Raw genomic sequence first — 22,242 nt, 5'->3', positions numbered from 1 at the left:
GGTAATAATTAAAACTCACCTGTATCAGTGGAACTTTAATCATTGATTAATTAGGGCTTCAGGTAGTACTTGATGAAATAATATAAAACAAAGTGTCCAAAGTATTATATTTGGTATTCTAATACCTGGTAACACTTTAAGATTAGAAAATATGTTTGGCTAAAACATTTTTCTGCACCTAAATTTCAGAAAGGATAGTTTCAATTTCCAATATTATCCTGCTTGCTGAAAGACTACCTTGTCAGCTGTTGAGAATGGCATTTAGTCTAGCCATTGTGAGAGATCAACTCAACGTCCAGGGCCTATTCTTTGCATTCAGAATATAAAAGTCCAAATTGTGCTGCAGCCTACAAAAAAAAAAATGCATTACAGGAGTTTTATATATGTGTAGGTAACAGTGTGCTTCAGTTTTGTTACACATCATTTTTTAAATCATTTTTTTTCTTTTTACATTACTGAATTACTTCTCATTATTTTGCTGTAAGGGCCAGTAAAGTGCCAGTAAAACTGTAATAACCGTACTTATGTTTAATGATGTAAGATGTTCCATAATGATGAAGTTTGTGTAACTACTCTTATATACTAATGATTAAATGAGTTACACCTATTTTCCTCTCAGAACCCAGATCTTTTTGAGTGGTAAACAGTCACTAGAAATTATATTTATCATAGATTTGCTGTTACCATCTGCAATTATTTTCCCTTTCTCCAACTGTAATGCTAAACAAACAAACAAACAAACAAGGTATTTAATAATATTCTAATAATATTCTGGATACTTTCTTCTGGGTGGAATTTAAAGCAATGCATGCTTCTGTTTACCCTTACTGTTTGCAGGACACACTATGAAGCAAACAAGTAACTTCCTCTCATTATACACTCTGACTGAGACTGAAGATTATTGTGGTTTTGTGAGATTACTGTCATGATTTGTTGTCTTTTACTACCAGTACAATGCTTCTGACTTCACTTGCAAAAGGCAACAAAATGTGAGAAAACAAAACAAAACAAAAAAGAGAGAAGCTGACCACAGCAAATGAAGAAGATAAGGAAAGTGTGGGAGGCAAGATTTGACTTGAGTTTGAATGTTTCTTTGACAGAAACATCCCTGAAAATCTTACATGATGGTTGTGCTGTATCACAGCCTCCATCCCATTCAGATCAGAATATTTCTTTATGGTTTTCATCTTAAGCCCACTCCTAGTCAGCTAATTCCAGCCTAACACGATTTTTGATTAAAGCTGTTGACAAAATTTGTGCATATTTTTCATATTCATAAATTGTTAGACAGAGCTCAATACTGTTACAACATGATTAAAAATTTCTACAGCATTCTTCCACATACCATACTAAAAAGGATCTGGGAATACTAAAAGGGAACCTATATGGGAACCTGAACAAAAGTGCCCTAGATACTCTCCAATTCTGTGATATTCCAGGTGTTCTTCCACACTCATCTAGCAGGTGTGGGTCTGATATCAGCAGAAGCAAGCAGTAATATGAATATATTTGCTTTCGCTTCTCAAAAGGAAATTAAATAAATGACCCAAAAGAATTGTGAAAAACAAGAGACTGATTTCTTCTGCTCCTCCTGCTTCATCACTCCTCTCATGACAGAGCTTCTTGCCAGCCTTAAATAGGACATGACAAGTTGTCATCTTGCCTCCCCTATCCCTTTCATGTCCTTCAGGGAATCTCAACAGAAATGACTTATTTCAAGGAAATAATTTCTTTCTGCTTATGGCACTTCTCTCTGCCTTTCTTCTACTCATTCTATTGTCACTTTTGCCCTTTTCACTGTTCTTTGGCAATAGCATGAGTTATCTCAAGGTTGAGAATTCCTCTGAAAAAAATCTAAGAAAAAATATCAGAGAAAAATCCAATTTTCACAATGCAGTTTATCTCTTATCACAGCTGAAAATTTTAAAAACTTATTCAAAAAACAAACAAACAAAAAACATAAGAATTCCTCTGTGTTCCCAATATCCAGTATCTATCTTGCACACTTAGGAAATTAGGGCCAGTGTAAGAGAGCAAGAATTTAACAGAAGAGTGCACAAGCAAACAATGCATAGCCCGAAACAGCCAGCATAACCAGGACCATGACATATGGTGCTCTGTGCTCAGTGCTATCTTCTGTAATACCACAGCCTACACCATAGAAGTTCATCCCAGATACGTCAGTTTTCACCAGCTATTAACAATGCCAGGTCTCAGTTTCTTTGCAAACTGTAAAAAATATAGCAAAAGACCACCTAAAAACATTCCACTTTCACAGAATACCACTGAAGATCTGAGTAATAAAATAGAGGCTATGAAGTTATAATCTCTTCAAACTCCAAGCCTTTTCTATCTTCGTGGGGACATCTTTATTCAGATTAATTCTGTTCTAACAGAAACCAGAAGCAACAAACAACACAATTGTAATACTTACTTGTACAGGATCAAGACTTATGAGATTTATACACTTACAAATAATTATTATTTTTTGCATTTGGATTTTTTATTCTGAGAGATTTAAATGTATACAAATAAAAAGGAGATTAAAAGCCCAAAGAGTTTCTCACTTGATGGCTCAGATGTTGTCTTTGATCCAGCTCACATAGCAGTTCACATAATGCTTAGGGATCCATACCATTTTCTGTCATATGGTAACACCAAAAGGTTTGTTTCCACTTTCTTGCTTGCTTTCTGGTGCTACATGCCTGACAACATTATTTTATCACATGCTCTAAATTATTTCTCTATGTGATCATTAATTGTTCCATCAAGATCTTGACAGAGTTTTGAATTTTGTTTGTTATGTAAAGGAAAGCTTTGGTCTGTCCCATCTAGAATCTGATTTGTCTGATGGACAGTCCACCAGATGATGCATGATCTTGCTACTACAGAAAAGAAAGGAGATACCCTACTTATTCTCTAGGATTTTCACACAGAACCTCTATTGCTGGACATTATGATCTGTGAGACAAAGGTCCGATGAATCGTTAGAATTTCTTGAGTCCTTCTTATGCATTAGCATAATGCTAATTGGTAAAATGCATACAGTACACTTGCTTTATAGGCTTTAAACAACAACAGTAACAAAATCTTAACCTCTTGATCAATTTTCAGGTATCATCTAAAGTGAGATATTGCTGTTACTGCACTGCCTCCAAATACCAGCACAGATTTCTGTTCCCAGAATGACTGAACATGGATGAAGGGTGAAGATTTATAGAAGGCTGGACATTAGGAACAATTTCTTCTCAGAAGGAGTGTTGAGGCAGTGGCACAGGATGCCCAGAGGGCCACTCCTCTGAGCAGTCACCATCCCTGGAGGTGTTCCTGAAACATGTGGATGTGGCACTGAGGGATGTGGTCAGTGGGCATGGTGGGGAGTGGGCCTGGTTGGGCCATGGTTGGACTAGGTGATCTCAGAGGTCTTTTCCAACCTTAGTGGTACTATCGTTATATGGTTCTAAGACAAGTCATAGGTAGAAATATTACTGGTTGATAGATTAAAACAAACATACAAAATAAAGCTTTCAGTGACAATATAATCAACTTTCATAAAGGATTCCGATGTGAATCGATAGCTTATATTTAGGAATACTGACAGTTCTTTGTAAGAGTAACTCCAGTATTCCATCTTCTCTCCTTTTCAGTGGTCCATGACCTGACAACAGTTATGTCTCTCATGGCCTCTTGTCTGGACTACAGAAACTGATAATTGAACATAAATCTTCCAGCATGAGAAAAAACTAATGCATGCAGGCATTCCTTCAGCAACACAGACTACATTTGTGGTACAAGAACAAACCCATTGTTTGTGTTGACTTTGCAAAAAATTTAAAAACAAACTCAAACAGAGCCTGGTCCTATGTTTCAGTATAAGCATCCATGTAGGTGTCTGCTTTACTTTCATGCACAGCAAACTTGAACTGGTTATAGAAATAAGCTGGCATTTGTCATTTTCTCTTCCATTTTAGACTACTTGATCCAACTTTGCTGTTGGCCTTTCAGCAAAAAATAATTAAGTGCTGCAAACAGTCCTCAAGGCAGAGCACAGGCAAATCCACATGCTAAATCTGACGTAACTGGAAGACAGTAAGAAACATGGCTTCTGCAAGCAGGCAGAAGAACACCATGCATATGTAACAGCTCCAAGGATGGAGCAAAGTTTAATCTCAGTGCAAATTTGATCTTGAGTCTTTCAGCTCATAAGTCAGGGATCTTCTGAGCCACTACATACATCCTAAATGAACTGCAAAATGTTTTACTACAAAATATACCTTTTAAAGCAGGTGTATGTGCAGAAGAAGTTTTTTAAATATAAATACAAGGCACACAGACAGATCTAAAATTACTTCAATTAGGTGGACAACTTGCTTGTCTCTTACCACTGTGTTTTACTTTCTGATGTTCCAATACCTTGACCTGAAAACTTCAGTGTTAACTGTAACTTCTTAAGTTGGAAATGTAACCACGGACCAGAAATTATGCCACCTGATCATACATACCATACCAAACAAATGAGTGATTCAAGTTGTTAGGTATGCAAAGGAACACAAGGCTGCCAATTGATAGTAGAAACATGTAGATTAAAACTGCACCTACATTTGTCAGAGGATACGTTCTAAGTCAATAATGCTGTTTTGATTCTCCCTGTTCAAGAAAAAAAAAAAAAAAAAAGAGGAGGAAGACCAAATCCACTAAATAAATAAACTGCATGCACCCTATTCTTAACAACATGTCTCAGAATGTACTACATTGTTCTCTGAATGTCAGATCCATAATTTCTAAACAGAATTTTGCTGCTAGCCAATGAGCTTCTATGCTAATATTGGAATTTTTGGAAATGTTGATCTTTTTGGAAATCATTTCACTGACTATAATTTGGTAGAAGTTAAATCTTTGTAATGCAAAACAAAAATTAATTAAACGCTAATGAAATCATTGACTTCAGGGAGCAATTTGAAAATGCAGCTTAAAATGCTTGCTTAAAATCACAGTCTTTCGACTTAACATTAAATTGCTCCTACTAAAGTTACTACACACAAAAAATAGTGTCTTGAAAGGAGATTTCTTCTTCACCTACAGTCATCTACAGTGTAATTAATGAATAATACTTGTACTCAAATCATCCCTTGCAATCCTGTTTTATACAAAAATTCAAAGCACTATTATTTGCGGCTGGCATAGACAGTATGATAAAAGTGAAAGTACGACAGATTACATTTTTTGCAAGATGTACTACTAACTTGGGATTGTCCACTAAGATAGTTTCAATGTTATATACAAGTAAGCTTGAGTTTACTCAGTTTATTAATTATAACTCAAGTAATGTTACAGTTTATTGGTAATTGCTCAAACAGTAATTTTGTGCAGATAATGCTTTTTAGAACAGTTTGTTCCTCTAAACTACCATTGCAGTATTGCTTAGAAGTTCACTGAGTACATAATATATGTCTTCACATTTCTGATATTTACCTACAGTGGACATAATTACTCATTTTTTTCCCCACCTCCCAAACTTGGTGCACATCAATTCTGAGGCTAAGAACAGAGAAATGGGAAAAGCAAATAGTTCTTTCATGGTAAAGCAAAACCTCCTAAAGTTATAAGCATATTGGAACAAAAGGAAATATTCATGGTTTTATTTTTTAAATTTTCTTCAATTTATTAATAATCTTTTATATATATTTATTTATGGCTTTGAGCAAAGACAAAAGAAAAAAATATCTAATTCATCCCCAATGATAGTTATTGTAAGAATCAGATCTATAGTCTTCTCAGCAGCAGTAAGATCCAACCTTTTTCGTTAATACATTTCATCCTGTACAGATGTAAGATTTCATACTTATGGGCTTACTTATGTACAGAGAAAATAGGTCAGTTCGGAAACTAGCAATGGACCTTTATATTACAGGAATGTGAGTCATTTGGTTCTTAATCTAAATATATATACATTCATACATACATTATATATATACGTATATAATTTTATACCCTGTACCATTTATTTTTGAATTAACATACAAAGCCTAGATATTGTCCACTCTATTACAAAGTCATTAAAAATTATTTATGGTTTCACTGAAAGACCATGTGAATTAATATTTCTTCATAGTGCTTAAAATAAAATAAAAATATATATAAAAATATTTTGCTAATAACCCCATTTCTCCTATTAAATGTAAACCTTAAAGAGTTTGAAAGATCAGGATATGATCTTACTTGACAGAATTTGTTAGCATTAAAATAATATAGGGGGTATTGTACTGAGAAATAAATGGTCTTGCAGCGTATCCATAATGTTCCAAACATGTTTAAATGATCGCTTCCTCGTAGACTACTCTGGGCCACTTGGATTAATGGCAGCAGCATGTTAATGGGTTAATTACATTGTTTTTACTGGTGAGTGAGAGTCAGCAGAAACTGGAAAATATATATATGTTTTAAATTTTATTTGATGTACCATTTTTGTAAAAGGCTTAACAGGCAGCATGGGTTCAAGCTCTGTTAGCTTTAGAGTATTTACTTGGCTCTCAAGTACATCTGGATTCACTGCATTACGTAGTTTGTGATGTTATTTAATTATTCCATGCATTGTTAAACTCAGCATTAATGGGAAAAGAAGAATTCCTTTCCATTCAACTCCTTAACGTGGGTCAGCTGAGTTTTAAGGATCAAAATATATGCTTGCATCGTATCCATAATGCTGATACCCAATGAGTTAAAATGACACACGTAATTTCAATCTCTATTTAATGTGTGTAAATCAGGCACAAATGATTATGAAATAACTTTTTGTGGATAAGATAACATGAAGATTTGAGCAAACAAAACAAAACATTCACAAAACAGTATGCTTTAACCCTGCTTTCTGTTACCATCTCCTTTCTGTTTTGAAGACATAAAAAACAATAAACCTTGTACCTATGGGCTATGTTTGACACTACATGCCTTAGGATATACTATCCATTTAATTACAATATACAGAGAGCAAATCGTGCATTTCCAGACAGACTTGATGCTATATTATATTTATTTACTTTTTAAATTAACACCACAGTCAACTACAAAACTACAGTGAAGACACAGAAAGCACCTGAAAGCCTAAATCAAGCTGTGGTTTACAAATAATTATTAAAATGAAAAAATCTCACTTCTAGACTTAACCCAGAGATTCAAAGTCAGCATTATAGGAATTTTAAGGTAGACACAATCAATGAATGGTTATTATTTTCTAAGATACCATAAAGCCTTTTCCTACAATGACTGACTGAACCTATTTTTAGTCTTTTTTTTTTGTCTTTTTTTTTTTGTCTTTTTTTTTTTTTTCTTTCCAAAGCATGCATGGAATATTTTGGGATGCTATTTAGGGCAAGGAGAAGAAAAGTGATGGTACTGGTGAAGTACAAGCGGTTTGCAGGATCAAGCGTACAATTTTGCATAAAACATTGCATGTAAAAGTAACATTGTAGGTTTTAAGCCATTGCATTACAATTCAACAGTTGTGTCGCACTTAGCTTTAACAAATTTTAAAACGGTAAATTTTGAAGTGAAGAGTTGAACCTAAATTCCTAAACAAAGACCTTGCGATGGTTCACCACACAGCAGCTATTTTTGTTTGGATCTAAAAAGGTATTTACAATGGCAATAGTCTTTGTAAAAGTCTTTTGCAGTGTGAAGAAGGAAGTCCACCCAGTTTTCTGAAACAACAGAAGGGCTGACATGGTGTGAGGCTACAACCTATCCAGAGGAGTGCTAGTGCCTGCCTTAGTTGGTCAATCTAATTTCGAATGGATAGTGCTAAAATAGGAGATGCAATGGGAAACAACTGAACTCCTCAGGGAAATTATTACCAGTATGTGTGAACAAACAAAATAACGACAGTTTCAGAATACCACTCAGTCAGTGCTATGTTTTAGTTAGGTTGTTCATTTTTTACTTGTTTGAAGTTTGTTACTATGTTGACAGTTTTCCCGTGGAAACAGGAAACCTCCTGAACAGAGAAATCTGTTAGACCGGTTTTGAAGTCAACACATTAAAAATAAATAATTTTACAGCTGATTTTAGATTTCTTTAATGGTTGCAAGAAGGGAAGACGAATTCAAACAAGTTTTCTTAATCCCTTTTTTTTTGGATATATATATATTCTATATATATATATATATAGTGTTACATTCGTTATGTAGGGCAAAGCTGTCTAAAGTATTTTTCTCATAGTAGGCTGCTGGGGTACACGGGGAAACAGGCTAAAACAGTTCCCAGGACCGCTCTCAGTTTGTCGCAAGTCTGCTTCCCGCAGTCACCGGGGATCATAAGTTTGACGCGAACCGTGGCTTGTCTCCCTCAGGCTCTGTGCTTAAGACTGCAGAAGAATCCCTTGGCAGGGGGGCAGTGGGCGGCACGGCCCCCCGGTTTGGGGGGATGGCTCCCGAGGACATCTGTCGGAAGAGAGAGACCCGCTGGGGGACAGTGGCCCGGCTGGCTGGAGGCGCGCTGGTGCCGGGGGCCGGCTGCGGAAGGGAGGCCAGGGACTCCCCCACGGTGGGGTGAGGCCTGGCGATCAGGGTGGAGATCTCGTGAGGCAGGGAGGGCTGCGAGGCAGAGAGGGGCCGCACCTCCCGGCTCAGGTTGGTGTTGTGGAGGGCCTGGGTGCTCTTGTGGACCTCGTTCTTGGGCGCAGTGCCCGCTGGCAGCTGGGGTGCCTGAGGCTGCTGCTGCATGAGAGAGAGCTGCGAGGCTGTGGGTGAGGCATACTGGAAAGTTCGGCCAGCCAGAGGACTCTGTATGGGTGGGCTGCAGACGGCAGTGGTGTAGGAGCAGGGTGAGAGGATGACGGCTTGCTGGGGTGTCTGCGTGCTGGGTGAAGGGGAGTGCAGGTTTCCATGGGACAGGCTGCCAGCGGTGTAAACCGGAGGGGACTGCGTCCTGACGCGCGAGGAGGAGGTGGTGGAGCTGCTGGAGTTCAGTGCGGGCATCTGCTGCAAGCTTACTGGGGCGATGGTCTGCACCATCTCCCTGTCATGTTTGACAATCTGCTTCAGAATCTCATTCTCCTGGTTGTTGAACACCCCAGTGTTGAGGTCCTTCTGGAACTTCTGCAAGAGGATGGAGTTCTTCTTCCCTGCACAGACAAGCAGAATACTTAGCCATCTTGACATGATGACTTTACACTTTAGTTTCCACCACTGATAGGCACGTCAGCATTGTAACTGCCTGTGACCTTCACTCACTGTTCTCTCCCTCTCTCCGCTCCAGAACTGCATACTATAATAACACGCCATGCTCAGACAACTGAACTTTCTGTGCCCCTTCACTTGCAGTGCATTGCCATTATTACAATTACTCTGAGAATGTAACCATGGTAATTTACTGAACAACAGGGTGGAAAAAGCCACCAGGCTCTGCATACGTAACATCTTTCTCATTGCAAAAGTGTCCTAATTTCCACTTAACTGTTACATAAGTTACGAATGCATCTGCCACTTAGTACATTCCCTGGAACTAATTATTAGACATTAGTAACCACTGACCATTAGCTTAAAAGAAATCATCTTCTCTTATGTGTGTGAACTAATACGAGCTCACTGCTAATGCAATACCTGCTTACACAAACAGCAGATCTCTTCTCTGAGTCCTGATGTTTGCTTGATGCTCTCAGTGTCTGCAAGATGCAGACATGATTTTCTGTCATCAGATACACAGGCATACAACTGCACTGAGTTGTCTCAGTTTTGGATAAGACAGTTTGCATTTTATCTTCTGTGCTGTGCAGATTTTGTGTTGTAAACATAGCACTTCAGACTGGATTACTGCTACAAGAGCAGAATGCCCTCTAATACTATCATTATTTAAGCACATATTACTGAGGTGTTGGAATTCACTTCCAGAAGACAAATTGTTAAGAGTTTGAAAATTCTTAACAAGATAAATTAATATACTGAGTAATCATAATCAAAAATAATAAAACAGATCTCTTCAATATTATAAACCTGTATTTCTTTACTCCTGTTATAACAAAGAAAACACGAATACATTTTCATCCAAATCACATTTCAGCTTAGAATTGACAGAACAATGACAATGCTCTGCAAGCCTTTCAGTATTCCCTTTGAAGAAACTGAAGACTTATCTCTATATGGGGAAATTCTTACACTGGAATTTTCTCGTGAAGTTAAGGAAACAACACCAAAAACAGGATAAAACATTTTTTGTGAATAGTTGCATTTTAAAACCAGTGTCAATAAAAACAATCAGAGTGCATTTCTCTCTACCTGAAGCCATACATTTTATCTAATACGTCCTACTAAAGAGGTCCAGAATGGCTGGTTGCAAAACAGCTACACTCTTATTTTGATAATCTGCCGTATCATTCTGCCTTTCACTCAGATATCCTTGGCCCGCTTTTCTGATTGCAAGCAGATCTGAGTAATGTCAGTTTGCAGTCATCAATGCTAACAGTGCCCATGTTGTGAGGAAAATGAGAGCCCTGCTGCAATGGATTAACTCACTTCAACAAACACAGGTTTTGAGAGTGCAGAGAGACTTCAGCTCTTCTCATCATTATAGATGCTATCTCTAAACTGTTTACGTAGTAAAATGTCATCTATGGCTCACTAAACTGCATAAAGCCCATGAATTGCTGAGGGAAGCAAAATAAATGCATAGGATTAATAAATATTACTAATGATACTTAAACTATTCAAATAATTCTCAGAGAAGCATGAGAGCTCTCTAACATTTGAAGAATTTTATTATTTAAAAGTGAGCTTGCAGAATTACTGGCCTGTACACATCTTATTTATGTAAAGACCAACAAAACACTTATTTCCATGTAACAGAATGAAATTTTTAACTTAGGTTTAATCAGGGCACTTTATCCTTCAACTCAAGGAAGAAACACTAGATAGATTTTAAGAATATGAAATGTGGAAAAACTATGATACCTATCCTGTCAAGCCTATCAATTGCCACTGTTTCAAAGGCCCTTCTCATCATGGGATACTCTTCCAGAACCTCATTGAAGTTGTCCACTGAGAGGGAATAGAGGCGACAGTATGTGTCTGCTCGTACACTGGCAGTTCGACGGCCCTTGGTCAAAAGGCAAATCTCTGGAGAGAGAAAAATTCATTACATACAGGAAACAAGTTAGTGAATCATGAGTTACTTAACAGCTAGGAAGTGACTCAGTGCAAACAAGTGCTCAGAAGCAATTTTTCTATTGCTGCTATTGCAAGGCTGCGTATGCAATTCTAAAAGTGTTTGACTCTGTCTCTGCTCCTCTGTAGAAATAACTGATCTCTTTTAAGAACTGTGTTTCTCAGCTCAAATTTTATCAGGATTTTTTTTCTTTTAAAAACAAAACAAACAAACAACAAAAAAAAAAAAAACCAAAACTTCTAGTTGTAAGAAACTACTCATCAGTTGTCAAACAGCTTGCTGACTCAATTAAACCAAGAGATTCTACTGATTTATAAAATATATATATTCAGCTAACACACTACTGATTCTTTTAATCATTCAACAGATTTTCTATACTAATTTGATACATGATTTTTAACACAGGAGTTGCTCTAAGAAAAAGCTTCAAGCATTAAAATAATCTCTGTTTCGTTGAGTTTTATGTCATAGATAGTTTGGGAGCAAAAAATAATAATTCTATCATTATTTTCTTCATTTTGCTAAATAGTTGAACCCCTTTATGATTACATCATTTGATTAGTCTAGTGGGCTTTCTCCAAGAGATTCTCCAGAAGGAATTCACCATTCTGGAAAAGGTGGGACCAAAACCATGTGCAGAGTCTTAAAATAAACAGTCCAAGTCTTAGAACTGTTGATTCTTGAATCCACAGGAAAAGAGTTACTGGATAAAGACCAGTCAGTGTGAAAGGACTGTAAAAGAAAAACATACAGGGAAGAATGGGAGAGATGTATAAATCAACCTGATAGAGTATTCCCAACAGAATAGCTCAATATTCAGAAATTACTTAAGTTCTCATATGTTTGCAAAGTTGTCAAATTGAAGGTACTGAAGATATCTCACTTTTAAAATGCATACACAGTCATTCTTTTCTTTGCCTTCACCACTCTTTTCAGTTAAATTTTACATTAGACAAGTTTATATGAGGTTTATTATTACTTGTAGAATATTTAACACAGAATAAAACACAAGATTCAGGTAGAAATGTTTTTCACATTAAGCTGAAACTGAAACTGCTCGCAGGAGACTTCAAAATTAAAAACAGTTTGGAAAGTACTGGCAAAGTATTTGGAAAAAAATTCTTAAAATGCAAAACTAAATTAAAAAGTCAGTTGTGAAAAGAAATGTTTTAGTTGATCCAATTTTCATGTTTGGGAATGAGAAAACAGAAGAATTCTGAATTCTAGGGTGAGAGGTAGTTTTTCCTACGTATTTCCAACAGTTAATAGCACTGAGTTCATATTTCTAAATATTTAAATACTGGAACTGAACTAGGAAATGGTATATCCTACCTTACTTTTTTATCTAACATGAACTATCATTCTCAGTGAAACATGGAAACGCAAATACTTTTCCTTAGCAACACGAAGGAATTCTGCAGTGTTTACTTCAAACACATAAGGTGCTGGTATAGTTCTTTCTTTCAGTGTATGACTTTAACATAATACATTAATCTAGAATGTAAAGAACACTGATGTTTTTTTGTTCTGATACTTTTTGCTGAAAAATTTCCACATGCCACCTAACCCTGAAGGCTTAGGAGCTAAAATGCTTAAACAGTAGTGGATAAATCAAAGTACATTAAATTGCATTCAGTACTAGAATAAATTGCACTTGAATATCTGCGGCTCTGGGGAGAATTTATAGACTAATGAGTATTGTAAGAGTCTCAACCCAATGTCCCTCACAAGACTTCTTACCCATGAAAAATGACTGTTTACTGTAAAGAGCCAGGCAGGTCACATAGAAGTCAGTTGTTCCTTCTTTCTCAGCTCATCCTGACCCCTTCCCCTTTGATTGCACCCACTGCATTTTAGTTACAAGAATGAGAAGGACATTTTGCCCAACGGGAGAAGCTAAATGCACACTCTCTTTCCTAAGATACATTTTAGGTCTCATCCAGAAAATCATGGAAGCTATTGCAGTAATTTTTCATTATTTTTTGTCCATCTCTCCTCTTTCATTACTTTTGTCACCTAAGAAGACTGGAAAAAAATCACTATGTAAACTACCTCTTTTATTCTGAGAATTCTGTGTCAACCCACAACTTCTAGTTGAAGAACATCTCTTTGGAAAACTCCTGATATCAATTATAATGTCCTCTAGTTAGAAATAGTACAGAAGGATGGGACAGAGAACATATGAGGAATATCACAGAGTCTGAAAAGGATATTACTGTCAAATACTTGTGTTCTTTCAGATACATAAATATATATTATATTTATATAATATATAAAATAAACTGTAGACTTCAAGGGGAATAAGAGACAAAAATATCCAGGGTTTACTAACAATTTGTCTTAGTGGCATTGAGAACACCAGGTGCCCTCACCAATTATGCTCTTGTTGACATTCAATTGATTCAAATGGACTACGAACAATAAAAAATAGCACAGGACTGTGCAGGAAAACACAAAGGGCACAGATTATTTTCAGTTTGGACAAACAAGGTTTTTTATTAACACAAAAAGAAAGTGCCTGCAGAATATTAGGAACTGATTTTCCTACCTGTGGTTGGCATGGTGCGTTTGCTTCATGCTGACATTTTAGAAGTGACAAATGCTTCTATTTTTTCTTTCCAAACATAGGACTGTCTTTAATTCCAATTAATAATTATATATTAGGCTACAGTCAACCTGTAATTAAACTCTTAATGCAAGATTTACTTTAATTACTTAATTTTTTTCAATTGTTCCCTAGAACGGTCTAAAACAAATGTAAATAATTGCACTAATGAAAAATTGCTTTTCTAAAACACCAAACAATGCTAAAGACATTCATTTAATTTTATAGACAATATTGAATGAAATCACATAATTTATCTGTAAAAATCACGATCTGTGTTCTGCTTATGTTAGATCAATGCTGCTCTGAAAATAATATAGACTCTATTACCATGCATTTTTGCTGTCAAGACAACAGAAAAAACCTCGAAGTTTGAAGCTAAGCCAATTCTGAAGGAGACTATTGCAATAATAAAAACTCATCAACAATAAAAACTCATCAACAACTTACAGGTTACACACATACATAGCAATGTTTCAATAGGAACATTAGGTTCCGTTTTTCAATTCTCCTGTTGCCATGAAATTCCTAAACTTTTTTTTTCTTTGTAGGAGCACATCAACTCAAGCACTATTTGTGATGTTGCAACTTCTTCCTAGTCTTTGCTGGATAACCACATGGACTAGTTACTCTAACAATAATGTCCTGTTTCTGTAGACAGACCTAAGAAACCCTTTTTTTTTTTTTTTCCTTCTGGCAAGCAGTACAGCTTAGCTGACGGTGTGGCACTTATCCATTAGCAGTCCATTTCAATTTCCACATAATTACCCAAAAAATAACTACTGAACCTTTATGCCACCTTAAAATTTGATTAGAGATTGGAAATGAACTTCAGAAATCCAAATAACAATATAAAGTTGCACTGTGGACAAAATGTGTCCACAAACAGATAAACAGTGCCGAAAAAGGAAACAGTTATGAATCAAGTAGTCAGCTGGTTCATTAAATGATACTAAGCTAGTCCTATCTCTACGGAATACATTTCTTACTTTCGAATGATATACAGTAACATGTAAAAGATGAAATACTATGAAGAATTAGTATCATATGCACAGCTTTTGCAAGGACAGAAGTATCTGAATTAGAGCAAAAGTTCATTTTACTGGACACAGAAACTAATTTTTTGTAGAAATAAGGAAGTTAATTAACTAGCGTGTTAGTTACACAATCCTCTCCATATAAAAAAAAATAATAATAATTAGCAACTTTTATGTATTTGTAAACTACAGCAGCTTTAAGAACTCTGCCTATTTCCAAAGCCATAAAAGGTTTCCTATTATCTGTCAGATTGAACATTATACGATCTAATGAAGTGTATTTCCAGCTGAGGACAGCTGACTTTTGCTTCAGTTCCTCAGCAGGAAGCTTGTTTCATCATGCAGCAGGCAGATTTGTTGCTGGGGAAATAGGTAAGCAGCTATTCAGACCATCTGGCAACTTTCAGCAGCAGAAGAAAGACAGAAAATCGAAGCCATTCAAAAACTTGGGTCAGTCAATCTAACATACTATGGAAAATTCCAGGTGAACAAGACAGCAGAATAGAATATTATTTATTTTATAGAGACCAATGTGTTATTAAACATACTAAGTGATACCTTTTCTTTAGCAAAGGGTTATCAGAGCTCCAAACAATTATAAGAGGTTCTTGGGATATGACATCCTTCAGAAATAGAACATTTTCATAGGTTTTTGTTGACTTAAGTATTGCTGATATAGAAAGCAGAAGCCATTCGGTATGATGAAAAATGGATTACTTTAACATGTACTTCTGTATGTCTGTCATAGTTTTTGAACTCTGGAAGATATCAAATACTTCTATATTTTCTAGCTTTTTACATATTTATCTTTTTATTTCAATCTCTTCCATTAGTGCAAAAACAAAAAAAAAAAAAGTCTTATGATTCGATAGGCAGTAGTTTACATCAATTACAATGTTCATTTTTCTTCTAAATAATGATCAAATGGCATGCCAAATTGCGATGCAGATTTTATTTCACACTTATTTTGCAAAATTGTTTTTACATAATCAAGACTGCTGGGGAGTAGTGAGTGATATACCCCCAAATCCAAGAGTGGATGGAACTGAAAAGCTTCAGACCACACTCAGCCAAATACATTCCTCCATTCTGTTTAATATTTGAGAAATCTTAAAATCTAGTCACTGCGAAACAGGAACATTACTGCAGCAAAGGATAGAAGTTAAGGAGGGAAGAAAATTGAGACATTTACTGCCTTTTACATTCAGTATGTAAGTAATGGCCAAAAGAAAAGTGTGCAAAAACTATACCTCTTCCCACTTGAGTTACAGTAAATACAGTTACAGACCTGTAGTTTGAGTCTGCAGAGCGCACAATTGTCCATAAAGTTGCCTTCACATAGACAGATAACCAGAGAGGATTCATAAGAAGTTGCTATTTTGAAGGAAGACTGAAAATGCCCAATTACAGCTAATCAACTTCCTTAAAGCTTCAGTTCCACTCTTCTGTCACTTTTGTGTGCTTTGCCTAAATCTAATTGAATTGTTTATGATAGTTGTTTCCCTTAGGTAGCCATTTTATTAAAAATACTACTAATAATAGCAGGCTACTTTCTTCTACATTTTTATTGCCTGTTTCCAGTCATTTAAAATGCCTGGCTGTAAATTTTGACACAAGCTCTTAGAATGTTCATTATTTAATTTCTGTAATTTTTAAATTAGTATAAAAAGGCAAATAAAATAAATTGAAGATGTGCACTGACCACTAAGATTAAAATTGTCCACTTTCTAAACAGAAAAAGTTGGGGGAAATAGTACATTACATTCTCATTAATATAACAATTAAAAATACAGAATTTTAGCTATACTCTTTAGCTGTCCCCTCATGACAAGGTGGACACTATTCTTGTTTGCAAATATTTGTCCCTCCCTAAAAGAACTTCATGCACTCTGATAATCTGTCCATCATGAAGATATCCTAAAAGTATCATGTCACGTGAGAGAAAGACAATGAAATAGGTACTGAAGAGAATATTTGCTTCAGTGTTTGAAGATGAGGTGATACTAAAGAGCAATATCAAGTAAAAATAAGGGTTTTAGTCTTCTTAAGGGAAATCTCCAATTGGAAAAAAATGAGTGATATCACTACTCACAACACAAAAGGTATTATATTTATCCCTCTAAACCAGAAGGTATCCTTCAGACTCAGTCACTTTTGTCTTCAAATCCTCCCTGAGACAAGATGTAGCATTCAAAACAGATGAGTTAGAAGCAGCTGGAGACAAGTACCCATGACAGAATTTTTGTTACTACTTTCCTGATCTAAGGTAGAGGTGAATAATTAGCTCTTTTCCTGCACTTCTTCCCATTATTTTTTTCCATACCAGTCTCCCTCCCAAGTTTTTCTTAGTCTTTATGTTTATACATCTGATATTTGGTAAGTGGTTTAATTAGAGAAATTCTATTCCTATTTTTCTCCAATATTATTTCTAATTGGCAAAGAGGTGCATTTATTTCATTGGAGATAGCACAGGTATCCTGGGGAAAAACTACTCTTTCAAAAAGAATCACCTAAATTGCTTGACCTAAACTTCGGTAGGATTTATTGGGAATATTTAAAAAGGATGCCTTGAAATGCGTGAGCAATTTTTAAAATTTAATTAAGATCTGTTAAAAATCCTGAAAGTATGGCCCTTCCTGGTCTTTTTTGATCCAATTTTCTCTTTTATGCTGTCTACCTATGAGAATGTTATTTCTTCCAACAACTCTTGTTATGTACCAGTCCGCTTCCTTGAATAAGGCTTAATAGAGTACTTTCTAGTAGCCCTGAGAAACCCAGTTTGATGTATGCTACTAACTTAAATTGTCAGGAGCTGTAAAATACTATCTTCTGTGATAGAAGTAAATGATCATATAGGAAAAATATTTTGAAAATATATTCATTTTGAAGGTGGGCTTAGGTGCTTGGGTAAGTCAAACATATTAGGCAGTCTTTAATGACTTGTAATTTTCAACAAAAGTGGTATACAACTTAATTTTTGAAGTCCCTATACTTGTTTTAAGGTAAAAACTGATAGACCAATAAGCATATTTAATTGCAATTTGCTTACTATAGATTGCCAGTAAAATTTAAATCTTTTCAGAAAGGTTGTTAGTCATAGTTACTTTTACATGAAGAAAGACAGACAAACATACAAGGTTAGAATACATCAGCCTCTATAAAAAGAGGCATGTCATTTCCCCAGAAAGCCATTTCACGTTGCACCCTGACCTTTTATTTTTTTTTTCTCTGTTGCTGCTGCAAATAGCTGTGGTTAAGATTCATGATTAGAGCAAACGAAGGCAGTGATGTTTCTTACATCTTGCCTACTTTCTCAGCTCAATCTTTGGAGAAAGCTCTGTTTGATAGAAAATAAGCTTAGGATCGTTATGTAAAATAAAAAGAAATGCAAACCTCTACTTTGTCTTCAGTATTATTTATAACAGACTATCCATAGATTCCTATTCTATTTTAACGAAGTGTTAGTTCTACCAAGAGAGACTAAGATATGCCAGTTATTATCCTGTAAAAACTCATGATCTTTCTGTTATTCATTTCATTTTTGATTTAAAATCAAGCAAATAGCAACAAACTTATATTTCTTGGTAATGTTACCAAATATAGGTTTAGATTTTATGCTGGTCAAGTACAAACGTGGCTTTGTTCTACTTATTTTATGCCATTTTTTGGAGTCCTGTTCTGTCTTGAAAAAATGCAGTTAATTCCTTATGTATTCAGCGTACAGCTCTTCCCATCTTGGGTTTGACAAAGAGCTACAGTTACCAATTAAACTATTCTAGCTGAATTTTAGTGGAGTATAAAAATGTTGCACCTTTTTTTTTTTCTTGTTGAATTATTAAAGAAATGATCAGAGTCCATCAGTTATCCAAACTAAATATTTAGATTAAATATTTAATCTAAACTCATATATTTAGGTTAAATTACACTGTGCAAAAGTGAAGGTACTTGCAAAATTACCATTTGGTGTTTGTCACTTCAAATTTCCAGGGTATGCTGATGTGACATTTTGGGTGTGCTAGTTTTCTTGCTTATAAATACTAAATTAGAAATTAGTTAAACTATTCATGAATTTGCAGAATGAGAACTATTATTTGAGTTCAAGCCTATGATTTTTAGATAGCAGGGGTTTATTATAATGTCTTTTAATAATATTATTAAATATATATCTTACTTATTGCTAATTAATAAAACTAAAATAAAATCTACTTTCTAGTAGAATTTCAGGGCAAGTCATTTTCTTTCTAACTTCTTTAAAAGGTCTCTAGCATTTTTAAAAATTGGCCTATACTTTTTTAAATAGTACTATGTCTACAAAGGGAGAAGTTCTTCCATCTGCACATTATTTTCTACGTAAAATATGGTGTCAAAAGAACAACATGATTTAGTACAAGGAGTTATGCTATACCATGAGAAAACTGTATCATCAAAATGGAAGACTAGTTTGTGCCAGTAAGGACACTTCATTTTTATGACATCTTGTGAGCAATAATCTTCACCAAAAGTGTTTCAGAAGTGAGTGTTTTGGAGATCTTTAAGCATTTAACTGTGCACTTGCCATTAAGAATGTGGCAAGTACATCAGGGAGGCTACTTATAATTAATCGTGTATTTTCAGTGAGATGTTGGATTGGTGTAAAGATTCTTACAGCCTTAATTCACCATTACTTTAAATAATGACCAGCCATCTGCAGTATTTTGCAAAATATACAGTTGTATCATATCATATTGTTCAGTTATAAACCACAAGGAGTAATGCAGTTAGCAGAAAGGCAGTTGAACAGCATTTTATCTCTATATAATCAATATTATGCTGCAAATCCTTTAAAGTTGTCCATCCAAAGGAAGTACCTAGAGTGTACCCAGAAAGAAAGAAGTGGCAAAATGTAATCTAAAGTGACTCAACATTTCCCATGGTATTATTTTCCACTGCACTGGTCTAAAATATACTGACAATTGCTGTTCTGAAATGGGGAAAGGATCCAAAAATAATACTTAGGTCGAAGTAGTTCTGTCTAATTGGACTTCTAGAAGCTGAAACAAATGAAAGATACAATTTATTAGACTCTAAAGCTTGAAAGGGTAACTATTAGAATGGAATTAAATAACTTAGGAAAAAAAGAAACCCAAACAAAAAAAACACCAAACATTTGAAAATATGAACTATTCCATGAATGACACTGACAAACTAGTGCTACAGAATAAAAACAGAAAAAAAAAGCAATCTTGTAAGATGCCTCCAAATTCTGGAAAGATGGAGATGAAATCCGCTTCGTATGTGATTCTGACAGATGAACAGTGGTATTTGGTAATTACTTACATACACCCTTGATGCATGTATTTATCCCTTATTACGATGCATGAAGTAATGACACTACATATAGAACTTAACATAGAGCAGCTCTCGTACATATACCATAAGTCAGCATGTATCAAAAATGTAGTTTCAGAGAATCATGTGTACTTCCTCATGTTTGACATATCTGGAAGCTCACAGAAAAAAAGAAGAAAAAAAATTAAAGCAATATGTGTTTTTGTTAGTCTATGATGACTCTAAGTGTCATGATACCACTGAAATCCCCAATGGGGATAAAGAAAAAAAAAAGGAGCAGGGAGAGGGAACCACAAGTGATGCATCATAAATTGGGAACATGAATTGTTGCACACATGACTACTGTAATTAGGAAACTCCCTCCAACTACAAACACAACAAAAATCTCCATGGGGGCCCCAGACTAACGTAATTGATAAAAATATATCCTACACATCCTACACACTCAGTTTGGATTTCCCTAGCAAGATTGGCATTCCTTCAGCTTTTACACAATATCTGTTACAAACAGAAAAACGGAGTTATAATTTCATGGAACATACGTCTGGGCTGCTGAATGAAGGAAAGCCTGTATAAACACAGGTGGGAAAACAGATGGAGGAGGAAAAACATAGCAGGGACACAAGGCTTATCTTTTGTCCTTTGAGTTTGCCAGCCACTATGCCAGTATCTTCAGCAAGGAGGATGAGACCACAGTGAGGAGTCAGTGCTCTACTCATTAGTAAGCAAGAAAAAGAAGTAACAGCATAATCTGGAATATGCTTCCTGAAAGCCTGTTACTTCAGTAAGTTCTTCTGAGGATCACTGTTTGGGTAGTGGTGGATTTATTCACAGTTTTTACTCTTGTATGCATGTCAGTCCCAATCTGATACAGCATTTAAGCATAAATAAAGTTCAGGATGTGCTTTGGTGGATCAGGAATTCTCTGCCCACAGTATCTCCTAAGACTGTACGGGACTGGCAGCTGGAGAGGATATCATGAAACCACTCCATGCTGGCATCAGCATGTTTGCAGGGGTAACATTATGAGTTGTATAGTAGCAAAATGCTCCTTTTTTGCCTTCATTTCATAGGCAGCAGCTTGCAGTCCATATCAGGTTGTCAGTGAACACCAGCAGAGTACAGGACTAGAGGAAGAAATACAAAGACAAGTGAAGGATCACTAGATATCAGGGGAGAAAAGGCTTTTTTTTTTTTTTTACAGGAAGCAAGGGCACTTCACAGAGCCAGAACTCGATGTGGTGGCTGAACGGCCCCAGCAGCCACATATCCAAATGAGATAAAGAAGGGAACTGTGGGAAATGAGCTCTTTTATTCTCCCTGGCACAGCTGCACAGAGAGGTGGTGGAGTCTCCTTCTCTGGAGACGTTCCAGACCCACCTGGACGCCTACCTGTGCAACCTGGGCTAGGGAGCTGCTTTGGCAGGGGGTTGGACTCAATGATCTCTGGACCCCTACAATTCTGTGATTCTGTGATTACAATAGACTTCTCTTTAATCTATTAAACTTATGCTTGTTGTTATTAATCATGACACCTTTGTAAACCATGAATATATGATTATTATAGACTGACTGTGATATTATTTACTCCACCAAAAATCAGAATTCACTTTTATTAGGGCTATGACAACATCTTATAGCATATATTGTTATAATGTAAGTTTGATCAGTACTGGAGTAATTAGATACATTAAAATATTATTTCTGCTATATAAAGCCTCCATAAATTATAACATATGCTTCCCTATAAGTAAATGACTCATATTTTTGTGCCTCACCTGTAAAGATTTTAAAATCTGTATTTTTTAACATTTTTATGTGTTTAGTGAGGAAAAAATAAACAATCTGTCCCGACTCCTCCTAATGCACAAAAGAAAGACTTTGAGCATTTTCTAATACAATCATCTGGTACCTAGAGGAAAAATTTCAGCAGGACTGAAAGCTGGCAATTCTCTCCTTACTATTTACTATCAGGATTATAGCACAAAGCACAGTTAAGTTTAAAATACTCGGGTGTTACTGAAGAGAAGCATAAATGTGTACTGTGACAGGAAAAAAAAATAAAAAATCCCAGGATGTCTTATATTTCACTGCTGTATGCTTGACTAATTATTGTAA

General features: G+C 35.6%; 1 protein-coding gene across 1 annotated transcript in view; it reads right to left on the bottom strand.

Moving 5' to 3' along the window:
- Positions 1 to 6,642: 6,642 nt before the first annotated feature.
- HCN1 (hyperpolarization activated cyclic nucleotide gated potassium channel 1) overlaps positions 6,643 to 22,242 on the bottom strand; it is a 191,903-nt gene continuing 176,303 nt past the window's right edge. The window contains exons 7-8 of the mRNA XM_065739901.1: positions 10,941 to 11,105; positions 6,643 to 9,118 (exon numbers count right to left, since the gene is read on the bottom strand). Of these exons, the coding sequence (XP_065595973.1) occupies positions 8,307 to 9,118; positions 10,941 to 11,105 (977 nt within the window). The 3' untranslated portion in view covers positions 6,643 to 8,306. The remainder of the gene's footprint in view (positions 9,119 to 10,940; positions 11,106 to 22,242) is intronic.

This window comes from Cyrtonyx montezumae, unplaced genomic scaffold, assembly GCF_038088225.1.
Source record: "Cyrtonyx montezumae isolate F1298 unplaced genomic scaffold, pur_monq_1.0 scaffold_25, whole genome shotgun sequence".
Taxonomy (NCBI): Eukaryota; Metazoa; Chordata; class Aves; order Galliformes; family Odontophoridae; genus Cyrtonyx; species Cyrtonyx montezumae.
The sequence above is the reverse complement of the archived record's forward strand: the minus strand, read 5'-3'. Positions and strand labels throughout refer to the sequence as shown.